The sequence below is a fragment of the Bombyx mori genome, chromosome 1 (assembly GCF_030269925.1).
Source record: "Bombyx mori chromosome 1, ASM3026992v2".
Classification (NCBI taxonomy): Eukaryota; Metazoa; Arthropoda; class Insecta; order Lepidoptera; family Bombycidae; genus Bombyx; species Bombyx mori.
Genome location: NC_085107.1, coordinates 5,630,258 through 5,652,596, shown reverse-complemented (window position 1 = coordinate 5,652,596; position 22,339 = coordinate 5,630,258). Strand labels below are relative to the sequence as shown.

General features: G+C 35.6%; 2 protein-coding genes and 1 long non-coding RNA gene across 5 annotated transcripts in view; 1 reads left to right on the top strand and 2 right to left on the bottom strand.

Annotated features, from left to right (window-relative positions):
• Nucleotides 1–445: 445 nt before the first annotated feature.
• On the top strand, nucleotides 446–1,410 carry LOC134198812 (uncharacterized). Its single transcript, XR_009973028.1, has 2 exons — nucleotides 446–784; nucleotides 1,238–1,410. It is a non-coding gene; the product is annotated as an uncharacterized LOC134198812 (long non-coding RNA).
• On the bottom strand, nucleotides 1,397–12,799 carry LOC119628461 (FH1/FH2 domain-containing protein 3). 2 transcript variants are annotated; one of them, XM_062668337.1, is made up of 7 exons: nucleotides 12,654–12,799; nucleotides 11,866–12,081; nucleotides 8,058–8,250; nucleotides 7,148–7,287; nucleotides 6,231–6,346; nucleotides 5,864–5,918; nucleotides 1,397–3,086 (listed from the first exon to the last, which is right to left on the bottom strand). In XM_062668337.1, exons 2-7 carry the CDS (start codon nucleotides 11,901–11,903, stop codon nucleotides 3,059–3,061), a joined length of 570 nt encoding a protein of 189 aa, XP_062524321.1. In that variant the 5' UTR covers nucleotides 11,904–12,081; nucleotides 12,654–12,799; the 3' UTR covers nucleotides 1,397–3,058. The 2 variants fall into 2 exon arrangements, with proteins under 2 accessions (XP_062524321.1, XP_062524323.1); XM_062668339.1 differs by lacking the exons at nucleotides 11,866–12,081; nucleotides 12,654–12,799 and adding an exon at nucleotides 10,369–10,594.
• A 3,290-nt stretch (nucleotides 12,800–16,089) lies between these two features.
• LOC101739187 (uncharacterized) overlaps nucleotides 16,090–22,339 on the bottom strand; it is a 98,209-nt gene continuing 91,959 nt past the window's right edge. For both annotated transcript variants that reach the window (XM_038010660.2, XM_038010656.2), the window contains exons 7-13: nucleotides 21,112–21,296; nucleotides 20,006–20,487; nucleotides 19,278–19,378; nucleotides 18,370–18,789; nucleotides 17,933–18,226; nucleotides 16,324–17,421; nucleotides 16,090–16,242 (exon numbers count right to left, since the gene is read on the bottom strand). In XM_038010660.2, coding sequence (XP_037866588.1) covers nucleotides 16,889–17,421; nucleotides 17,933–18,226; nucleotides 18,370–18,789; nucleotides 19,278–19,378; nucleotides 20,006–20,487; nucleotides 21,112–21,296 — 2,015 coding nt within the window. In that variant the 3' untranslated portion in view covers nucleotides 16,090–16,242; nucleotides 16,324–16,888. The remainder of the gene's footprint in view (nucleotides 16,243–16,323; nucleotides 17,422–17,932; nucleotides 18,227–18,369; nucleotides 18,790–19,277; nucleotides 19,379–20,005; nucleotides 20,488–21,111; nucleotides 21,297–22,339) is intronic.

Below are 22,339 nucleotides of genomic sequence, written 5' to 3'. Positions count from 1 at the left end.
CACACAACTTCACTCCTCGTGTTCCCGCCAAAAAGTCCAAAATAGATACATACGAAGAAGTGTTGCCGCTTCAGAAAAAGCTCTCGAGAACCGCCTAAACAAAATTTGCTAATAAAAAGCAGAGAATAAAAAATTTCCAGAAGCTTATGACTTTTTTGCATTGCGTTCTAAATACGTGTATACAGATACTAAAAGGTTAAAATGTAGTTAGTAATGTTACGAGTTGAGACTCAGGATAAATAAAAAAAAGGGTGCGTGTACTTATGTACGCGCGTAAGAAGTTATACTTTATTTTGATTAAATTTATTTCTTTTTTTTTAAATATTAAATAATTAATAATAAATATTTAGCGTTAATAATTTAATAATATTTAGTATGAATTATATTAAATAATAATTTTGTCATTTATATTACTAAATAATACATACGGATAGTTAACCTCAATTGTATTTGGAAAGGGTTCCCGATTCTTCCCAATCTACGCTATTTCAAATGAAAATTTCAACAAGAAACAAAATGTTCTTTTGGTCTATTTTATCTGTCGAATTAAAATGAAGGAAACAAAAATCACTTAGTCATCTATTGAGTTTGTGAATAATTTGATGAAAAATGAGTTTTATTGATTTATTATAAATTATTTATTTTATAGCAGCTATTTCAGCTTCAGTTTGAAATATATTATAGCTTCACGAAAGAAATAGGCTGGATGATGGTATCTGCGGTTGCAAGATCACAATTAGATGTTACTTACGTACCAGTAAATTGATGTATGTAGAACCGATACGTAAGTATCTTAGAGAAGCGTCAGAACGCTACTTTAAATCTCTTATCGTGGCGACCGCTAACTACACATCTGACCCAGGCAACGGGGCAAAGCAAAGTCGCCGCCGCCCAAAACCCCAGATCCACCCTCGGTGCTTATAGGCTTTTCAAGCATCGGTCACCGTCCTCGCCGAACTCGTCAACTCCGATGAAGAGTCTGACGTGCGAACTAACCGACAGACACAACCCCACTAATTTTATCGCCAGATCTTTTCAGTGGCTCGCGAGTCCATTCGGTGGTAGATTCAGCGAATCTACCACCCTCTTGCTAGGGCTAGTGTTAGCAAATCTCTTAGGTTGAGTCCGTGAGCTGAGCTACCGGTCCGCGTGAAGTTGGAATAAGCCCTTAGGCTAGCAACGATTAGGTAGGGGAAAAACAAATAAAATATCTATTTATTAACTGACTTATTTTTAGGCTTTGTACATAACAATATTTTAAAAACATCTGAAGGATATTTTACAAAAAAAATTGAAAACTTTGTTGTGGAAAAAATGATAGCTTACCTTAATATTTAAATTTGACTAGCGGATAAAGTTACTTAAGAAAAGTAAATAAAAATAAAAATAAAAACAATTTTAGTTTAATAATTGCATTTTAATTTAACAATACGTGCCAAATTGCCTTCATATAATGTTTATAAATGTTAGACAATAAAATACAACAGGTAAAGCCCCCGATTTTACTAGATTTGCCATACTCGGAAGTTTCTATTATTTTTCTCTACAAGTAAATGTAAAGTAGTAGTTTATATGATGAATGTATAGAAATACAAAAAAACTATAGTTTATTTAAAAAAGGTATTTTCTACGTTATTAAAAAAAAACACGTTACATCTAAAAATAAAGGAACCTGGACAATTATTATGTGACAAAGCTTTTGCCTTTTTCAGGTACTGTCGTCATGCTATTTACATTTTTAGTGTAATTGTGTTATGCACTGTTACATTCTACTAGCATTACGCTTGTAGGAACTAAGCAATTGATTGGAATTGATATAGAAAATACGACTTTGCATTAGCTTATCCCATACAATTGTGTCCTTTCTACGTTAGTAAAATGTAATTTTTATGGGGAATATGTAGATAAGGTTTGGATATATTGAGTCTATTATAGTCCAGATACGGTATGAGTGACAAATAGCTATCGCAAAAATACGCAATAATGACATTTACTTGGATGACATTTTTTTAACAAAATTGGTGACTTTACCTAAGGTTAACTTAAGATTCTTCGTTAATTTCGAGACCATAATACTCGTACATTAGGTAAACATCTACACAGTAAGGTAAACATTTACACAGAACAGTAATAAAAACTGTAAAGTAATGTTATGTATTAATTTAAAATTTTCACATTTTCTTTGGGAAAGCTTAATTAATTCGTTAAAAGAGGGAATTCTAAATATACTAATATATTAAGGGAATTCTAGTTTATTACTCGTAACACGTGTAAAAATGCCGTTGTTCTTCTACAAGTATAAATTAGATACATTTTCATAGCAAAATTCGTTCTCGTTTCATGTAGAATAATAATGAAGGAGCCAGCCCGGCGTATGAGATTCTTCACAACATACGGACGTACTCAGATTTGTTTTGACACACGCATCTGTATGTAACTACATTGTACAATTTTCCTGACACGACCAGGTAAAAAAGCTACATAAGAACGAAACTAAATCGACGCTTGAAAGGCAAAAGTGACTAAGCGACAATAACTGATTTATACATAGATGATAGGCAATACCCATATTCGATGCGCAAAATAAATAAATTTCTAGGTATATTAAAATCATTTCAATCCTACAGCTACTAGCTAGATTCTACTACAGCTAGATTCGTTAAAATAAATTTTGATTTCAGGTATTTCAACTTTAAATTAGTCTACTGTAAAGTTCACGCATTGTCGCTTAGTCACGTTTGCCTTTCAAGCGTCGAAATATTGATTTTCGTTAACACTACCTTGCGGATAATTTGTGTCGTAAACGCAGTAAAACTATAATAATTACATAAAGTAAATCAAAATGACATGTGACAAAAACTGATAGTAAAGACGCTAATCAGGTTGTTAGCGGTATCAAGTCATTCACCTTGTTTGTTGTTAACAAAATTATAAAAGTTACGATACTTTAATAATATTAAGTTCTTCGTTCTTCAAGTAGCACGAGTACGTCCCTGTTTGATTCTTAAATAAATAATAATTTACAAGTAGGTTAAACTAAAGACAATTTTCTTGTTGACTATCTCTGCTGGATCTCGGCAGTTGATCTAAAACAATATATAAATTACATTTCATTAGAAATACGCATAATTTGTTTACTTATAACATGTTTATTGTACGTGTTCGGCTTAATGTCAGAACGGCGGGGCGCCTTATCTAAATCGGCTTTCATTTTCATCAAAGCTATGTACCTAAACAAAATAATTTCGCTATTCTTGTCTACGTCAAGGTTTTCAGACGAAAAAGCAACTTAGCCAATTTATTATTATTGAAATTGATTTAAAGAGCAGTTCGTGGCGTTGCTCGATTCTAGATAACGAGCCTATTTCTGCCGTGAAAGCAGTAATACGTTTCGGTTTGAAGGGTGGGGCAGCCGTTGTAACTATACTTGAGACCTTAGAACTTGTATCTCAAGGTGGGTGGCGCATTTACGTTGTGGATGTCTATGGGCTCCAGTAACCACTTAGCACCAGGTGGGCTGTGAGCTCGTCCACCCATCTAAGCAATAAAATAAAAAAAAGAGCACTGGATTTTTTACTATCTTTTATTTAATAGTATAGGTTAAGTCAAGAATTAAGTGTATGTATCGTGGCCTAAAGGATAAGATGGCCGGTGCATTCGTATCGAGCGATGCGAGTGAGCCGGTGTTCGAATCCCGCAGCCGGGTACCATTTTAGGCAGTAAATACGTATTTGACAAATATTAACGAATGACTTCCACAGTGAACGGTGAATAAGATCGTGTAATAAAAATCAAACCCGCAAACATTATAATTTGCGTAATTATTGGTGGTAGGGTGTCATGTGAGCACGCACGTTTACATATTTTCTGCCGTGAAGCAGTAATGCATTTCGGTTTGAAAGGTCGGACAGCCATTATATTGTAAAAATTTAGGGTTATAAAACTCATGTCTCAAGATCGGCAGTAGCGTTGATGTGGTTGATGTCTATGGGCTTCGGTGACTACATTGTATCGGGTTGGCCGTGAGCTCTTCTACCCTATTTAACAACAAAAAAATTTGATTTACTAAAAATTATCGAAAATCGACCATAATTACATACACCCTAAAATCTAGATTCGTTTTAGATACGTTTTGACTTGCTATCTACATTCCGCTTGTAATAGTAGAAGAAGAAAACTCTTCTAATTTATTTGTTGTTAACAGAAAAGTACCTACGCAATAGCCACTGAGAGAAAAAGAAAAAAGTACAGAACTGTTTTGCCTATTATTGATGTATGATATTATATTGTCTTGTTGTAGATTACAAACACAAAATCGACCACAGAACAATAAAATAACATCTGACGTAAAATAAATAAATCAACCTAAAAAAAATACTCGAAGTGAATAAATTATTTCTGATGCGAATCTGTAATGCGTTCCACTTTGAAGGGCGGGAGAGTAATCATACGTTACAATTGTGACTTTGATCTCATTTCTTCAGTTGGGCGAGGGCATTGACTTTTCTATGTCTGTGAGCTCCAGTGCCCACGTTAAACCGGGTGAGCTGTGAGTAAGATCGGCCCAATTCGATTTAAAAAAAAAAAACTGTTCACGTTTGTGTATTCACACCCGACACACACACGTGTCATTCAGAGTTTGGCGTTTGATGTACCCAATAGTAATAAATGCTGACGTATTGTCAGCAATCATATATATGTTACTATTGCTGAGAAACCTTCGTGGTAACAATGAAGTAAGTTAGTAAAATGCGCTTGTTTCGTCTATGAAGCAGCATATGTTGTAAATTGCCTGAGGCTCACGTCTGGAATGATTAATGACAATCACTATCTTTACAAGGCGATGTCCTAAAGGTATGCAGAACCATTTGTATAATTTTAAATATTAATATTATTTCACGACTGCCTCTCCGTCGTCGCTTCGCCAGCGTGGAATATACTTTATAACGCTTTTGCAGAGCGGAATGAAGCGAACTATTTTCGCTCGTAAACTATTTCTATACCAAAATCGATGGTATAGTTTGGGCGCGGAAACATAACGTACAGACAGTTACTTTCGTATTATAATATTAGTATCGATTACGGCCAAAGTCTGAATTTTCGATTGATTTTCGATATTTGATTTTCCAAACTAAAATACCTTTGTATTCAGACAGTTGAGTTTTTATTTTTATTTTCTACATTTACAGACGTTCTCACGGTTCACTGGTGTAAAGGTTACAGTAGTTATAGACACTACAATGTAAAACGTACCACTTGTTTGAGACAAGAAATCGAAGACCCAGTAACTATTATAATCAATAACGACGGCTCCAATCATGATACCGGAACACTAATTACGTCGCTACGGAAATAGATAGGTATGAGTTGTCTTGCCCGTGCGAGCTCACAGTACACCTTAAGAACAGTAACTTTAGAGTAATTTTCGACTACGTTCATTTTGTTCAATCGATAATGATGAAAAGGCTGAATTAAAATATTCAACATCGAATGCTTAATGTAAAGTGAAATTTTTTTTTACCGCTTGGGAGTGCGGCGCTAGCTCCAGGCCTTTTTAATTTTCGGTATATTATAATTTTTATCTTTTTAACTGTTTTCTGTTACCACAATAATAATTATATACACAAGCATTAAAAAAGGTCGGACTCAGAGTTTGCTTAGACGTTTGTTCTTAGGACTCTTTCGGGTCCTTGTTGGAACGGGTGGTAGAATTTATTATTTATTGCAATAACAATGTTTACTCACATTCCAATTGAAATGAATTATTCTGAATTTGAAGCAAGGCGTTACATAAAACCCTTATAAAATTAAGAATTTATGTTTCTGTTATTTTTATATATTAAAGATGTGTATTACGACTTACCCTGGACTACTTTCTCTTCTGGGCCAGGACTGATGTCCGTCCAGAGTTCTGTTCCCTGGTAAGAAAATTAAAACAAACAAAAAATAAAACCGTGTACATGTGATTCAATCGCCAAATAAAAAAAAATGGCTTTCGTTGTAGATCTTCTAATTTTGAATTATCAAGCTGTGTGCTCTAATTTTAAAATTGTCTAAAGAAAATTGAAGAACTTGAATTAAAGAATGGACAAAACATTTATTTTAATACAGATTAATATCAAATTGTTACATGTTACTTGTTAATATATACTTTAATTGTTGATCAACTTAAATATGGGCGGCATTTTTATTAATACAATTATTATTGAAAATTTTGTAACAGAACTAACAGTTCTTTTTGTCGGACATTCGATTCCTTCTCCGTTCTCTAGGGGCAGTTCGGCGTTTGGATGTGGCGGATCGCACCAAACTCTCAATGATCTCGTCGTCGGCTGACAGATCTCCGCTGAACAAAAAAAAAAGTTAGTAAAAATTATAAATGCAATAAAATAATGAATTACCGAATATAAACGTAAACTTACGTTGTTTTTACATTGTGGCAATCATCCGTGAACACATGTTAAGTTTGTACGTATTTTATTAGTTTTTTTTTTAATCGCTTAGATGGGTGGACGAGCTCACAGCCCACCTGGTGTTAAGTGGTTACTGGAGCCCACAGACATCTACAATGTAAATGCGCCACCCACCTTGAGATATAAGTTCTAAGATCTCAGTATAGTTACAAAGGCTGCCCTATTCTTCAAACCGAAATGCATTACTGCTTCACGGCAGAAATAGGCGGGGCGGTGGTACCTACCCGCGCGGACTCACAAGAGGTCCTACCACCAGTAAAAAATCTGCCTACCGACTATGAACACCGTAATAGTCGCATAGCTTGATAAGAGTACGCCTGTCTTAACTTTTATTATGACGACTTTTAAATTATTTAGACCAATTCAGTTTACAAAAAAGAAGCATCTGTCAATGCTTACATCACTATCTTCTATAACCTCAAAACAAATCTGCCATTTCACATGCACATAAGTTTACAGATTAATAAGTACAAGTGCGCGCGCTTTTAGCCGTTTGAAATTTATAATTTATGTTTCTTATTTATAAATTACCAGTAGGTTTGTAGATGCGTTGATACGTAAAATTGTACCACAGATTCAACTTTTTTTACGATAGAAAAATATAAGAATTAAAACAGAAAACCGCTATTGAGTTTAGGTTATGTAATTAAATTTATAAAAAAGTTAATACTCACTTGACTAGCATTCTGTTAGTGGAGGCCTGTGACTTGCGTCTCCCTTCAGTGAGGCTGTCAGTATCAGGATCTGTCTTCAGGAGTTCCTTTAGGGCGTGATCAGCAGTGTGGTCTCCGTTTTTGTTCGAATAGTTCCCGACCTGAAGCAATACGACAATAAGTTAATGTCATTATTATAAACATATGAATCTGTACTTTTTTTAAATTTATTAATCCGTGTTTTTTGCTACGTGGTACATTTATAATGTAAATGTAGTTTGAAACATGGAGTTAAAGCCTCAAACAGACGTAGTGGCCTACAGGATAAAACGCCCGGTGAATCCGTATGATGCGACGGTGTCGGTGTTCGAATCCCGCAGGCGGGTACCAATTTTTTTTGCAAATGTTCATGACTGAATTCACGTTCACGCACGATACACTCAAACCGTGTGATAAAAATGACAAATTACAAAAATAATAATTTGCGTAACTACTACTACATACTACTGCTACCTTAAAATCGAGATGTATTACTGCTTCGCACAGAAATAGGCGTCGTGTGGATGCCTACCATTTCGAGTTCACAATAAGTTCTAATACTGCTTCGAATACATTACTTTTGATGTTGAGTTTTTATTCAAACATAATCAAATGGTACTTCCTTGAATGATTTTTCTAACAATTCCACGACCCAGAAGTAGATTTTTCTCTTGTGTTATGGGTAAGGTAACACAAAAGATAAAAAACCAGGCCTCGAATACAAGATATCGAAAGTACTGATTCCGGTGGCAATCTAACCCGGAACCCGTTAAGGAATAGTCCGAGTCATTGACCACAAGATTGTCAATAGGCTCTCAAACGATGATTAACGCTGACTGATAATTAAATTCCATCAAGTTACGTATGCTTCGAAAATATGGCAGATTCTTACGTCAATAATCATTTTGCCTCTGGTCTTGTTCCTCTCCCTATGATTTGCTCTTTTCTCCATCTGCTGTTGGACTCTTTCTCTCGTAGTGCGGTACTCTAAAGCGAATTCCGCTATGACTTTTAGGAACTCTGAAGGTTTTGTTTTCGCAATATCCGAAGGTGGAACGCCGAACCGCAGCAATAATTTCCCAAATCTGCAACAAAATTTATTTTCTGATACTGCTTTTTTTTGAAAGGAAATTCGGATTAAATTTGTTTGGGATTTTTAAAGACCAGATTAGGTGCGCGTAAAACATGTGTTCTGTGTGCTTAGTACGTGTTTTTTAACGTTCTCGATATCGTAAAAGTTAACTCGAATTTGTATGCAGTTGGAACAGCGCCCCTAGCGGAAAACGTAGGAAAATGTTCCAAGTCCATACAAAGACTTAACTTTTACGCTATCGAGAACGTTAAGAAACTCGCACTAAGCACACTGAGAATTCCGGGTTTTCACGTAAGAATTGTGTAATTCGCGAGTGATTAGTTTTGAAGAACTGCTGCAGGCGAGCAAAACGAACTCGTCAACCACTATGGGTGTTTTGAATTCGCGTTCACTACTCCGGCTCGCTATTACGAATTGATACGACTGGAAGCCGTTCTGGCTCAGTCGATGCAAAATCATAGCTCCTGTGTAATCGATTCGATTCTACATCACCTCCGCACACATTACCGCTTGTAGCTTACTTTTGACTAGGCAAGACGAAATCACAAATGTATCAACGAACACTAGATTATTTTGTCTAGGTGTAAAAAATTTAATTTTTTGGAAATATATGGTTGAAATGTAACTAAAGATTATAGCAAAAAAAAACAAAAAAAGGGATACATAAGAAATAAATTGTAGACAGAAATAAAAGCGTATTAAAAAGAGGCCGAATTCATTATTCATAAGAAATTCGAATTTTAATATTTTTTTTCTAATTTTTCTATTTTTAATTCTATTTTTATTTCAAATTTTATTTATTTTTATTTTAACTGTCAGTTCTAAATCCGAGAGTAGTGTGAAGAGATTTATTTCTTTGTTGTATAGTTACAGCATTGTTGGGCGCTTTCGGTAGTCACTATGAAAATTACGATTTAGAAAGCTTATCACGCAAACGTATGCAAACGTAGAAAACTACACGTACCCTACACGTAATTCTGTGCATGTGTGACTCTAGACTCAAATGCAAATATTATCTCTCAAAGCTCACTAAAGAAAGCCACAGGACAAGTATTTCAAACGAAAGGTGAAGCTTTGACCGCTACTGAATGATGTTTAAATTTCATGAATGAATAAATCGTAAGCTGTGTAGTACTTGGGCCGACGTTGTTAATAAATACGACATCCTACTTTATGTATAGCTTCGACTGCGTTTCTCGTGCGTAGGTACTTCGAGTTTAACGTCATTAATCGAATGACGAATCTGTTTCTACGGCATTCATGAAATTGTTCTCGTAAATTGCAATAACGAATACGAACGATTTTGACGAAGCATGTTGCTGATAACTCTGCTTCTATAATCTGACGAAGCGTGTTGCGGATAATAATATGTTTAAAAAAAGTGTTATTTCATTATTGCGAAAATTAAAGAGATTTATATACAATGTACTCTAACTCTTAGTTCTTAATAACGAATAGTGTGTCCGGTGTTTTGTTTTTCTTTCATAATGTGTTGGAATAGCTTCTGGTTCTTCTTTGATGATCTAAAGATTCCGGAACGTCACTTTAGCTTTTATTCTCGCGCGCCGTACTGTTGTTTACTAACAGTGCATATTGCAAACCCGATAGTAGTTGTCCATCAACAGCCCTGACTATTCTGCCAAGAGTATCCGACTAGAAAGAAGAAGAAGCAGTCACGGACCTCGTCGTCATAGTGAACTTGACCAGTAATTAATCTATCTATACTAATATATAAATTATATAAATCTACAGTGGTTTTTATGGATGTTCCGTTATAATTACTGAATCGTGCATCCGATTGACTTGAAACTTGGCATCCATGTAGAAAATACATGTGCTTAATGGATAGACTAATATTTATATGAGTGTTGGACTCCCTACACCATTTGCGGGGGCTTTAATGATGAGAATCATTGTGGGGGTGAGAAATAATAATGTTAATTTTAAATGTCCAGCGAAGCGGACGGGTACAGCTAGTTCACTATACTTATATATGTATAAATTAAATTGATAAACTTCTAGCATTAATCGAACAAAGCACTTTCCTGTGGTGTGCTCAAAAGTAAGAGAAATTCTAATCATAAAAATGATCTAGTTATAGATTACTCACAAAAAAATAAATAGATGCATTCCCCCTCTCGTTCAGGCGCTTGTCATATTCCTTATTTCATCTAACGAATACGTAAAAATTCTTTGATTTTATCCGGTGTGCCATTCTTGTTACCCTAGATGACATAATCATCTTGAAGATTAATTTAGCAGCGCGAATGGAAGCAGTCACCCGTGATTTTATCACAACGATAAAACTGTTATCCTTTCCTGGTATATAAATTACGTCATCTTTGTTAGATGCAAGCCAATGCCAACGTTTCTCGTTTTTATTAGAATGCTTTCTATGCAAACGCAACCGAGACTGATCTATCGTCTGTAATTAAACAAAACGTTTGGCCGATTAGAAAGTTCCGTCACCTTTTCAAGGTTTTACAATTGCACATTTTCATTTCGTCCTTTTGAATCGCTAAATAGCTTTGTTCGCTTCTGTTCAGGAATGAAAAGATTCATTTTCATGTTTAAGGATAACTTTGTGGTTATAAAGTGATTTAATTCTTTGGACATTTGAGAGGAAAAAATTTCGCATAAGCTAACGCATGAATTCGCTCTCAGAAGCTTGGAATTCATTTCTTGTAGTAACAAATATTCAAACAGCTCTTCTGTGACCGAACATCATTTGGAGTCAGTCAATATTAAAGACATCGTAATCATTCTGCATCTGATTGTCTTTATATAATCAGTTATTGTGTAGCCAAGAATATTTATTAGTTTTTCTCTGAACACATACATACTTCTGTCCATTTTTAATATTAAACTATATTGGCTGCAGTAAGAACATCACACCGTAACGTTTATGTTTCCATAAATCATAATGACATCTAAATATAATTTATAGTTTAGCTTCTTCTAACTTAATTTATTGAATATTGGAAGCTTCGATTGTTTTTAATATTAGAAGGGGGATAATAAGGAATATGACAAATGCCTGTAGAGTTTGCTGTTACTTGATACACATATTGAGAAGTGCTTAAATTTCATTAAAAAACAATACCGTTTTTTTATAAATTTAACTCTATTTATCTTTCGACGATGTCTTGCGATGTCAGGATCATATAATTTTGATATTTTACATTTCATGTCTTCTTTCAGTGAGGCGAAAAGACTTAATTAAATAAATAAGGAAATAAAGGATTTAACATTATCCTAGGCTTATCATAGATCATTATTTTTTATGAATAGACGCGTCTGTCTTGTTAAAACACACACTTTTTTGTTTGAGTGTACTACAATGGTGATCTCATCAAATTAGTACAGTACAAAATCATGGTCCCTTCTCAACTTAATACTATTTTTAACCAATTGTTGCTCTAATACTTAGTTACCCTGACTTTTATTACCACAAGCTCTGTATACGATTTTTTGTCGGTGTTAAAAATCAATTTTCAGCTATGATTGTGTATGCTGTCGTGAGTATTTCCGGAACTTATAGCGTTATTCTGAATACGTTTATCTATCATTATTAACTTTATCGAAATAGAATCGGCTCGTCGAGAACCTTATTAAGTAATTAGAATTAGTGTTTGATCTTGACATTAATGTTCCTTTGCGCCCTGATAACCTTCAAGCCTGAATGCCGTAATATATCTGCCCCCATTAATACGGGCGTATTTATTCAGATTTCATTCACGCTTTGCTTCTTTGTTTACATTTTATTATGATGACGCAATCAATCGTAGTGAGAGCTTCTGGATCGTGTTGTTTCTTTTTATTTCTGGAAAAAAACGTTCATCAATGCTCACGAGGAATTTTTTTAAGGGAATTTTTAATAAATATTTGCATTCATAGATTTTATTTACTGTTTACTGTCTTACGAAATCATGGTTCATAAAACAAAGGTAACCTTTTTATAACTAGCCAAAGAAAGCCGGTTTAGCGTTCTTACTCAGACTACTATTCACTGTGACAAACACAAAGAGATACGTGATTTAAGAACCGAACCCGCGGTCCTTGAAACGGCTTGCCATGTCTAGAAATAATCCGGTTATGAACAATTGTAATATCTTCTGGGATTAGCTTGATAAAATTATAGAACCACTTAAAATGTATTTATTGATTATTGTAATTATGAATAAGATAACCCAAACATTTTCATAGAAAGAATCTTTGAATTAAACGATATTCAAGTGTAATTGATATTACGATCTATTATCACTTAGGTTTTTGGTCAGCGGTCACCGCTAAACATTAACTGAGGCTTGAGGTCGTCCCCTCACACATCTACAGCTTATCGAACATCATTCTACTAACACATTCACAACGGTACTTGAGTGGTTTCTTAATTACCTGTATAGCCTTCAACGGATTCTTCTCGAAGATTCATTAATGGTATAATTCGTCAGTTAATATACGGTAGGGTGGAATTGTATCTTCTCTACTTTCTTGATATTTATGAACTCCGTCTCTCTAAGTCTCTCGAGCTTCGACAGTTTCTGTGCACATTCGACTGGTAAGGTCTTTGAGCTAAATCGGTTTACGAAGATCGTGAATTGAATTACATTTCAAAATAGAGGAAATTGAATTGTGGGCGTTTTGAGACACAGTGTTTGGTACTGGTCGGACGATCAATATGGTAGGTAGGTTCCGAGTGTGAGTTTTAATGTCGCCATTATACTTCATATCTATATATACTATATATCATTATATTTCATACAGTGCTACCGTCGATAATCTTGGAGTGACGATCGATTGATCTCTATCTTGGGCTCCACAGCTAACTTCAATCAGTCAAAATTGTTTGTTTGTGCTCCTTGCATTTCGGAATTTTTTCCCCGATTTATAATTTAAGATTTCATTCTTACTATACTGCCTATCGTCCTAGACGGACACCTGATATCTTGAGTTAAACAAACTTGAGTGACTTGAAAATTAGTTTATGCGACTTTGCGTCTTTAACTCATTGTAGAGTTAAAGACGAGTTCGCTTTTGCGATCCTCAGAATATTCAAATATTCATCCTCTGAATTGTTCTGTTTGGTCCCGTTTCGCTGTGCTCTTCAGGGCCGTATTGAATTTTAGTCATTCCGTCATATTTCCGGTACGCATATATTGCAGTCGCCAAAAAACTTAATATGGTAAATGGTACGTACACCGAACTACGCTACGATAGCTCTATAGCTGTTAAAGTCATCCACTACTGGAATGATTTGTGATTTAGCATTAGTCTCTCACCTCCCTTGAGGTAAATTTATGTTCGATTTTTTTTTTCATCTTGAGTGATGTATAACAAATCGTGTATAGGAGATTATTTTAAAATTTATTGCTCATTGCTAAATAATTATGTATCTATATATTTTAGATATATTCCGAATGAATACATAGTTATTGACCGTTACGACTTCATATGGAAAAAATATATTGAAGAAATAAGGTATTCCTTCTAAGCAATCCTACAACACCATTTAGTCCAGAAACATAATAATATACTGAAACATATACTGAAATGAAAACTGTCATCCCACAAACTCATTGAAATACGCTAAAATGTTAACTTTAAACCTGTAATAAATATTTCGCAAAGGCAATTAGCGTGGCTTTCGCTTGGATTTAATGTGGAGTGTAATGTGTTCGTGTCAAATAACAAATACGCAAAGCAGAAATTAATTTCGAAATTTGTTCAGTTTTATTCAATTTTTTTAAACTATTATTTACCTGCTCATAACTCTCTTTTTAATGACAGACAGTAATATAATCCTTTGAGCGGCGTCGGTGAGAAATTCATTAATCTTCGTCTTGAATATCTGCGAGCTGTCGTGTTTGGCTACCCTCTTCATGTGGTCCCAGGAAGCCTTACAGTCAGACTCTAACTTTTGAAGGTTTACGCTGAGTATATCGAAGTCCACTTTAGATGCTCGGATTACTGGGCCAACCTGATATTAAAATGAAAAATTTTCGAAGTGAAACTTCTAATGCAACTTCTAACAAAGTTGCGTTAAACGTTTAACGCTACCATGGAATAGAAAGAGACAGAGCGAGAGTGAATGAGAGCGGCACTCGAACGCATGTGCGCAGTTATACGTGTTACAGACCAGCGCGAGCGTTAGCAACGAGTAACATCCAATATTCTAATGAAGTATTTAAAAATATATATTTATTTATTTTTCTATCTATAAGTGAAAAAAATATAATATAAACGTTGAAGATGTCGCATATCTTATACACAAAATTCCCTATTACAAGAGTAATCTGATTTAAGGATGAAGAATGAAGAAAACCACAATACTACACATCGAAAAAGAAGTTTAACTTCATTCACGTGCACCAAGTTGCACGTCTACCCTTCTTTTTTTGTAATTTTATTTATGTGACTTAAAAATCTGAATTGATTTTTTGTTAAATTCAAAATTTTGATATATTGTATTGAAAACTTTACGATACTCATTAATGTACAATACATATAAAATAGAAAATAATCAAGATGGCTTACTTCACTAAAGAAGTCGGTACTATCCGGGAACTTTTCAATGATCATTTCGCAAATATGATAGAGAAGCGGGTGTTTGTGCACAGTGTCTTTCACCTCCATGACCTTAGACAAATACTCCAGTCGAAAGCCCTTCACGTGGCTTCCATTCAAGAAGTTGCCGACTGACCTCAGGGTCGATAGTATCACTTTGAAAGTTTTGTTTACTTTCAACAGTTCTATACCTTGCTTCAAGTCCATTAATGGTTCTGCTATCTCTTTCTGAAACAATATGAGTTCCGAATGGTTGTGAAGCTAATCAATAGCGACAATAAAAATGTTGATGAAATTGATGAAGAAAATCAACCACTGCAGAAAAATGCTTATGAAGCTATAGCAGTAAATTTTTGGGCGCTGGTTAAGCTTCTGATATGGCTGACTATTATGAAAAAACGGTGCTTTTCACCACCACTTGACCCTATGATTTCTTGCGAAGGTATCATATCAAAATTTACATTCTAATGTTATTGATAAAATATCAAAAATAATTTAAGGTTTTTACCTAATAGATACTTACACATTTAGTGCGGTACATTTAAAAAAACTATGGCATGAATTATTCTAATTAGTATACTTAGTAGTAGATGTAGTTTTAGAAACAAAAAAAAATACCTCTAAGTTATCAAAGTCCAGCTTGAAGACCCAAAGCTTTAGTCGCGATGACAGCTCATTGATGGACGCTAAGGTAAGTAGGAATTGCTCTGCGCTTCCAAGAGGTAAATCTGGATTGGCGTACTGTAAAATAGAAATGATTTTTTAATGAATATACAGTAGAATTTTAGAAGTCCTACCTACCTACTACCTACTTTAAATTAGTAGTTTTTTATTTTTTTATTTTCTCTGAATGATAATAGAAAAAAATACATATAATTAATATATACCGAGAAGTCATTAATGGTATATGATTAATAGTAATTCGAAATTTGTTTCCAGGCGAACATTGGTATAAAACATTGGTAAAAATATTAGAATAAATTCGTTGCAGAAAGACGAATTCCGAATACCAAAAATGATTAGGCAGGGTCATTACTTAGTACTGGACTAGCGAGGAGGCCTATCTATGTCTCGTGGCACATGTGGCCTGTTCTAGATACTTCAATTAATCTCTAAGATATTTCGGACCCATTTAGGCTTGTTTTGTAAAGAGATGTCTCGAAGTAACTTAATCTGTGTCATGCGAGTGTAATTAGTGAATTTTTATACATACCTGTGCTTCTTGTATTTTCACTTTCTCCTCTTCAGTAGGCAACATCGTGAGGAGTTTTTCAATTCCCTCTCTACCGATAACTGTGGCATCCATTTTCATGATAGCTGCTTTTATGGTCTGTGGCGTCGGTAATTTCTTCATCGCAATATTTATCGCGTTGGACCTTTTAGCATCTAAGATTAGGTTTCTCTTTGGCTCCATTAATTTCTGTAATTTATTCATTACATTATTCGATTTCTGTTATTCGTACTTTATTCAAAACAAAACTTTAATATGTGTCTTACTCACTTCCTATATAGTTAACGTGGCATCCAAATTCGGACGAGTGGCAGGACGACATGAAAGAAAAAAAAAAATCACGTGATCATCAATGGATTATTGCTAATAAATATGGTATAAGATATTTTTTGGACTCGACTGGACTTAACTTTGGCTTTATTGGATATCAATATAAAATAAACACAAATGCATAACATTAAATACAATAAGTAGGCTTATCGTTAAGGGCGATCTCTTTCAGATAACCATCAAGTAGACAAGAAGACAATATAGAAATCTAAAGATGTAGACAAGTAGACAAGACGCATTAGCAATTTCTCGAGACGCAAAAAAACTAAAGTTAAAACCAATGGGAATGAAGAAGTTTGAAGTTCAGAAATGATGATAAATATTTGTTTTGTTGTTAAGTACTTATACTCTGTGTCAATAAATAATTATCAGAGGTTAACGGTGCTCATGAGATAGCCTTGTCCGTGATACGGATTTATTTTAGTTTCAAGAGTCAAATCTGTCATAACTGCAAAAAACAAAAGTAATATAGTCAACAGCATGCATTCAAATAAAATCAAACTTATTAAACCTTAATTATCAAATCATTGGTTCTCGATTCAAAAAGATGCTCCAGCATTGCTGTGTCCAGATCGATGCTGGGTAAGTCATCCCAGATAAAGCCGCCTACTTTAGGTCTAACGGTCACAGGTACCGGATTCTCTTGTATTTCCTTCCAAAACAATTTCACTGTTTTCTTGTTCTTTTTAATTGTTGAACTGTCGGAATTATTTGATAGTTCCGATGACAAAGAGGGCTTAGGCGGTATTGGTACGTTGTTTTTGGGTACGATGGGGAAACAGCCCGGGAGAGGCGGAGGGGCTCCTATGGGAGGAAACATTCCGGGAGGCGGAGGGGGAGGGCCGTTAGCAGCGCTCACAGCCGGATATAACATATCATCTTCAGAATCGTGTCTCAGATCCGAAAAATCTAGGTCGCAAAGATGGAATTCTCTATTGAGGCACCCTTTTTTCAGTTCTTCCCAGTGAATGTCGTTTTCAGATACCTTGATTTCGTGGACTTTCTGAGATTTCTCTATTGTTGGACTTTTGATAACTTCTGAAAAGTTCATATAAAATTTAACGATCAAACTATTGGGCTCACATATAATTAAAAAAAAAAGCTTACATTAATGGACCAGATCTCGACCCACTTGGAGTTACATGGCGCTATCCACATTGAGACGTGAGTTTTAAGTCTCAGTTTTATAATACAACGGCTATACCACCGTTGAAACTGAAAAGCAGTACTACTTCACGGCAGAAATAGGAAAGGTGGTGGTACCTTCCCGTTCGGGGTCACAAGACGCCCTACCACGAGTAGTTACGAAAATTATATTTTTTTCGAGTTTGGTTTTCATAACACGATGTTTTGCCTTCACCGTGGAAGTCATTCGTGAACATTTGATCAGTACGTATTTTACTAGAACAATTGGTACCTGCTTGCGGGATTCGAACATCGGTATTGCTCGATACGAATGCATCGGGTGTCTTTATCCTTTAGGCCACGACGACTTCAAAGTAAATAAAGTTTTTAAACAAATAAATTATTTGACATTATTTAATTATACCTTTAGATTGAGATTTCGCTAATTCCTCTTTGGCTTTAGATACTATTCCAGCCATTTCGGAGACCCTTAAGGGTTTTTCTTCAGTAGTAGGGCTTACGGGGCTAGTCAGACGTTGGGCTAAGTCTTTAATGCTGTGCTCCCTATTGATTATGATGCCCCGGTCGTCTTTGGCTTCGGGTGTACTGTCAAGCTGCTTCTGCCGCATTGCTGCGAGAGCGTCTACAGCACTGACGCTGTGACCGAGTGTACCATTTTGAATTCTTTGTTTCAGCCCCGCGGTATATCTTTGGTTTCCTGAATCAATGAAAATAATTAATCATCTCTCTGTAAAAAAATTATATTAACAAAGACATGAACGACAATGCGATTGAGCTAAGCAAAGGTACAAAAGCAAGTGACGAAGCATAAAAATTAGTGTGTTAGCCAAATGAACAAACCGTTCTTTAAAGCATCGGTTTGGTTTAGACTCCTCGTGGTTCTGTTAGCGTATGGTTCTTCGTCATCCAGATGCCCATTGACACCGTTGGCGTAATGATTCCCATTCAAGCTTCCGTTCGAATAATTTTTAATACTTGTGTAAGTTCCATTGCAATTCCCATTAGTAGTCCCATTCGGTGTTGAGTACGTTCCATTGGTGGCACCAAACAGACCATTGTAAATCGTGTTCGAGTTGTTCAACATCTCCTGTTGTTGTATTATATGGTGCGCTTGTCTGGCGTAGCGATCTCTGCGCCTCCTCAGTGCAGCGCTAAGATCTTTGTTTTCCTTATTGTCCATTATGGATGGAAGGAATGACGTGCGTTGGTTATTTGCGATTTTAGTTTCGGGCTCGGGATGAGTGATGACCGGAGGCCTCGCTGTTGTTAGTGAAAACGTTAAAAAAATCTCAGAAAACGCAGCAAACAAATGTATATCGACGCTTGAAAGGCAAACGTGACTAAGCGACAATGCGTGAACTTTACAGTAGACTAATTTAAGGTTGAAATACTTGAAAACAAAATTTAATTTAACGAATCTAGCTGCAGTAGAATCTAGCCAGTAGCTGTAGGATTGAAATAGTTTTAATAGACCTAGAAATATATATTTTTTGCGCATCGAATATGGTTATTGCCTATCATTTATGTACAAAGCAGTTATTGTCGCTTAGTCACGTTTGCCTTTCAAGCGTCGATATGTGTATGTATAAGGTATGGTATATTAGGTAAAAACAAAAATCGGTATGTCGATTTAGAAAACACGATCTTTATTGAACTTTTTATTTGGCATGATTACGTATTCGCTGCCATGCAAAAACTGTTATTGTGAAGCGCTCACTCGAAATCTATCAAACGATTGAATTACGAACCTTTTTCTCGCATTTGTTGTTTCTTGGACTTCCTCATCTCGGACGTATTTAAATTAAGACTTCGCCTTCGTACCAACGAGATAACCGATTCATCAAGTTGCCTGAAATTTAACGATTTGAAGATTAGAGTCACGTAGTGATGTCGTTTTTCTAAGAAGTCAGATATTATAATTGATCTCATTGTCTTTAATCTTTGAAAGGCATTTTTTTTATAAATTGTTCTTTGATATAACTATTATAGCAGCTACAATAATATAATTTTTATTTATTTCTTTTTTAGGTAGACAAGTGTACGGCCCTCGTGACAGTAAGTAGATACCGTCGCTCGTGGACAGCAGCTATGCCAGGGACACATCGAAATCGCCACTCAATGTCACAATGCCAAACTGATCACACCTATTTTTATCAGAGACTAGCTGTACCCGTCCGCTTCGCTGGGCATTTAAAATTAACATTATTATTTCTCACCCCCACAAAGATTCTCATCATTAACGACCCCGCAACTGGTGTACGGAGTCCAACATTCATATAAATATTTATCCATTAAGTACATGTATTTTCTACATGGATACCAAGTTTCAAGTCAATCGGATACATGGTTCAGTAGTTATAACGGAACATCCGTAAAACCACTGTAGATTTATATATTATAGTATTATAGTATAGGATTAGTATTAGTATAGATATAGGTTAGTTAATTATTATTATTATCAAATAATATTACTAACTGTAGTGCCGTTCCGCTTTCGTCGCCATCTTCATACAGCAACACCGCTTCAAAGATTTGCAGCTGCCTTAAAAGGTCCAAGTCTGTACCTTGCTTCGTCATGTACAACTGAATAATATCGTCCATCCCTTGGTCTTGTAGAGCGTCTACTTGATCATAATACGTGTCTCTGTCCGGAACATTGTTCAAGCATCTGTTTATTAGGGTAGTTGCGTATATAAGCAACTCTGTATCGGAAGCGTCGAAGTCCTGTAGTATTTTCATGATGTTATGCCACGGCTGGTAGCCAGCGGAACCGTCCACTGCGATTATGGCGTCGATCAACAGAAGACAGTTCTTCTCTGTGTATTCGACGAAGACGAGAAGTAGCTTGAGGGCGGTTTTCACGACGTGCCTGAATTTGCTCGAGATCAACGAATAGAGCCATTGAATGCACCCCTCGTGACCCATGACGCCGTGCATGCCGTCGACATATAGAAGAATCTGAGAAAATAAACTCCGTTAGTTTAGGCAACATAACAATTTCGTAAATGATTAAAAACATAAAAACGTCATTTTTATTGCTTAGGTTGGTGGACGAGCTCACAGACCTGGTGTTAAGTGGTTACTAGGCCTCATAGACGTCTACAACGTAAATGCGCCACTCATCTTGAGATAAGTTCTAAAGTCTCAATATAGTTACAACGGCTGCCCCACCCTTCAAACCGAAACGCATTACTGCTTCACGGCAGAAATAAGCAGGGTGGTGGTACCTACCCTTGCGGACTCACAAGAGGTCCTACCACCAGTGACTAAATGTAATTAATTTTTTTTGTTTTCCTACCTAAGCTGATGGTCTTTAGAGACCATTTCAGCGTAACCTTAACAATTAGGTGAGCTCACGGGGCTCAAATCTGACGATGTTGCTAACACTAATCCTAGCAAGAGCCGTGCTTCGCAGGATCTACCGCCGGATCGGAAACACGACCCACTGAGAAGATCCGGCGAGAAATTTAGTGGGCTGTGTCGGTATTGGGTGTAACTCATCTATATTCATGAATGATATAAAAAAATAAAACTAATAAAAAACGCCATATCTTCATTCGACATCATTTCGTTTCTACTCACCTGTCCGAGGGCCCTGAGTATGTAATCCAGATAGTTATGATCAGCCATGTTGCTAACTTGCATCAGACAGTCGAGACCTTTGTTGGCGACAAACTCGTGGACCAGATCCTTGTCCGACTGTAGAATCTGTTTGAGGGAGAACAGAGCTCGCCGGAGCTCACGACCCTGAGAGTGTAGCAAGCGTTCTGTGAAAATTTAATGAGCACATTAATTTAAACTTTATACTTCCTTATCCTGTTAACGTTGGGGGATCAAAAATAATAATAATAATAAAAGGAACTCGACAATAAACGTAATATTCGCTTCTACGGTACACGTTACCTAGGTTACATCGTGCTTTCTGTTGCAGCTAATTCTAATACGTCCGAAAGAGACACAAAACAAGGTTACATCTACACTTCGTCGTCATTGTTTTAGTAAGCTCATATTTCGCGATCGAGAGCCTAATGAATCGAAGGGGTCATCGGATAGACGTATCAACGTGAATGTCGCCGCCCATCTTAGGAAATCTAGGTCGAATTCACAATTTTATACCGGTCTTCCTACCCTACAACGACGGTAGCATTCCTGTTTGGCAACAGAAAGACATAATTGAGTCGACTATTATCAAAGCCGGCAATGTGACTTTTGGATAATTATTGGTAAATCAGAAAAACGAATTATTGACTTTGTATTCCATTGGCAGTCACAAAACTCTTCTGAAGGACATCTTAGATAAATAACAGGTTAAGTATTAACCTTTATTTAATGCAGGTTTTGAACCGTATTCTTTGAAGGAGACGATTATATTCAAATCAATCTGAATTGAAATATCAATAACAATTTTTTGTCCAAATGCACAGATTGCTACCTTTGATAATAGACGACTCAATTGTCGTACTTACTGTTGTACTACACTTGCGTCACATAACAATTAGTCTATTTGTTAAAACTTAACACTAATCATACCAACACTTACTAGTACCTATTTCTACTATAGCGGTATACGATAAGTATTACTCAAAATAAACAAAACAAAAATAAATAATAGTTTAAAAAAACTAACAAAATACGCTTTTCAGGATATTATCAAAATAACCCTTATGCTCATATCTGTTCATAAAATATTTATAACTACTTATACCATGCACCCCAGTTTTTAGTTGGATTTTCTATAAAAGCGTATTTTGTTAGTTTTTTAAACTATTATTTATTCTTCATTTTTTAGTTGAATTTAAATTTTATCAAT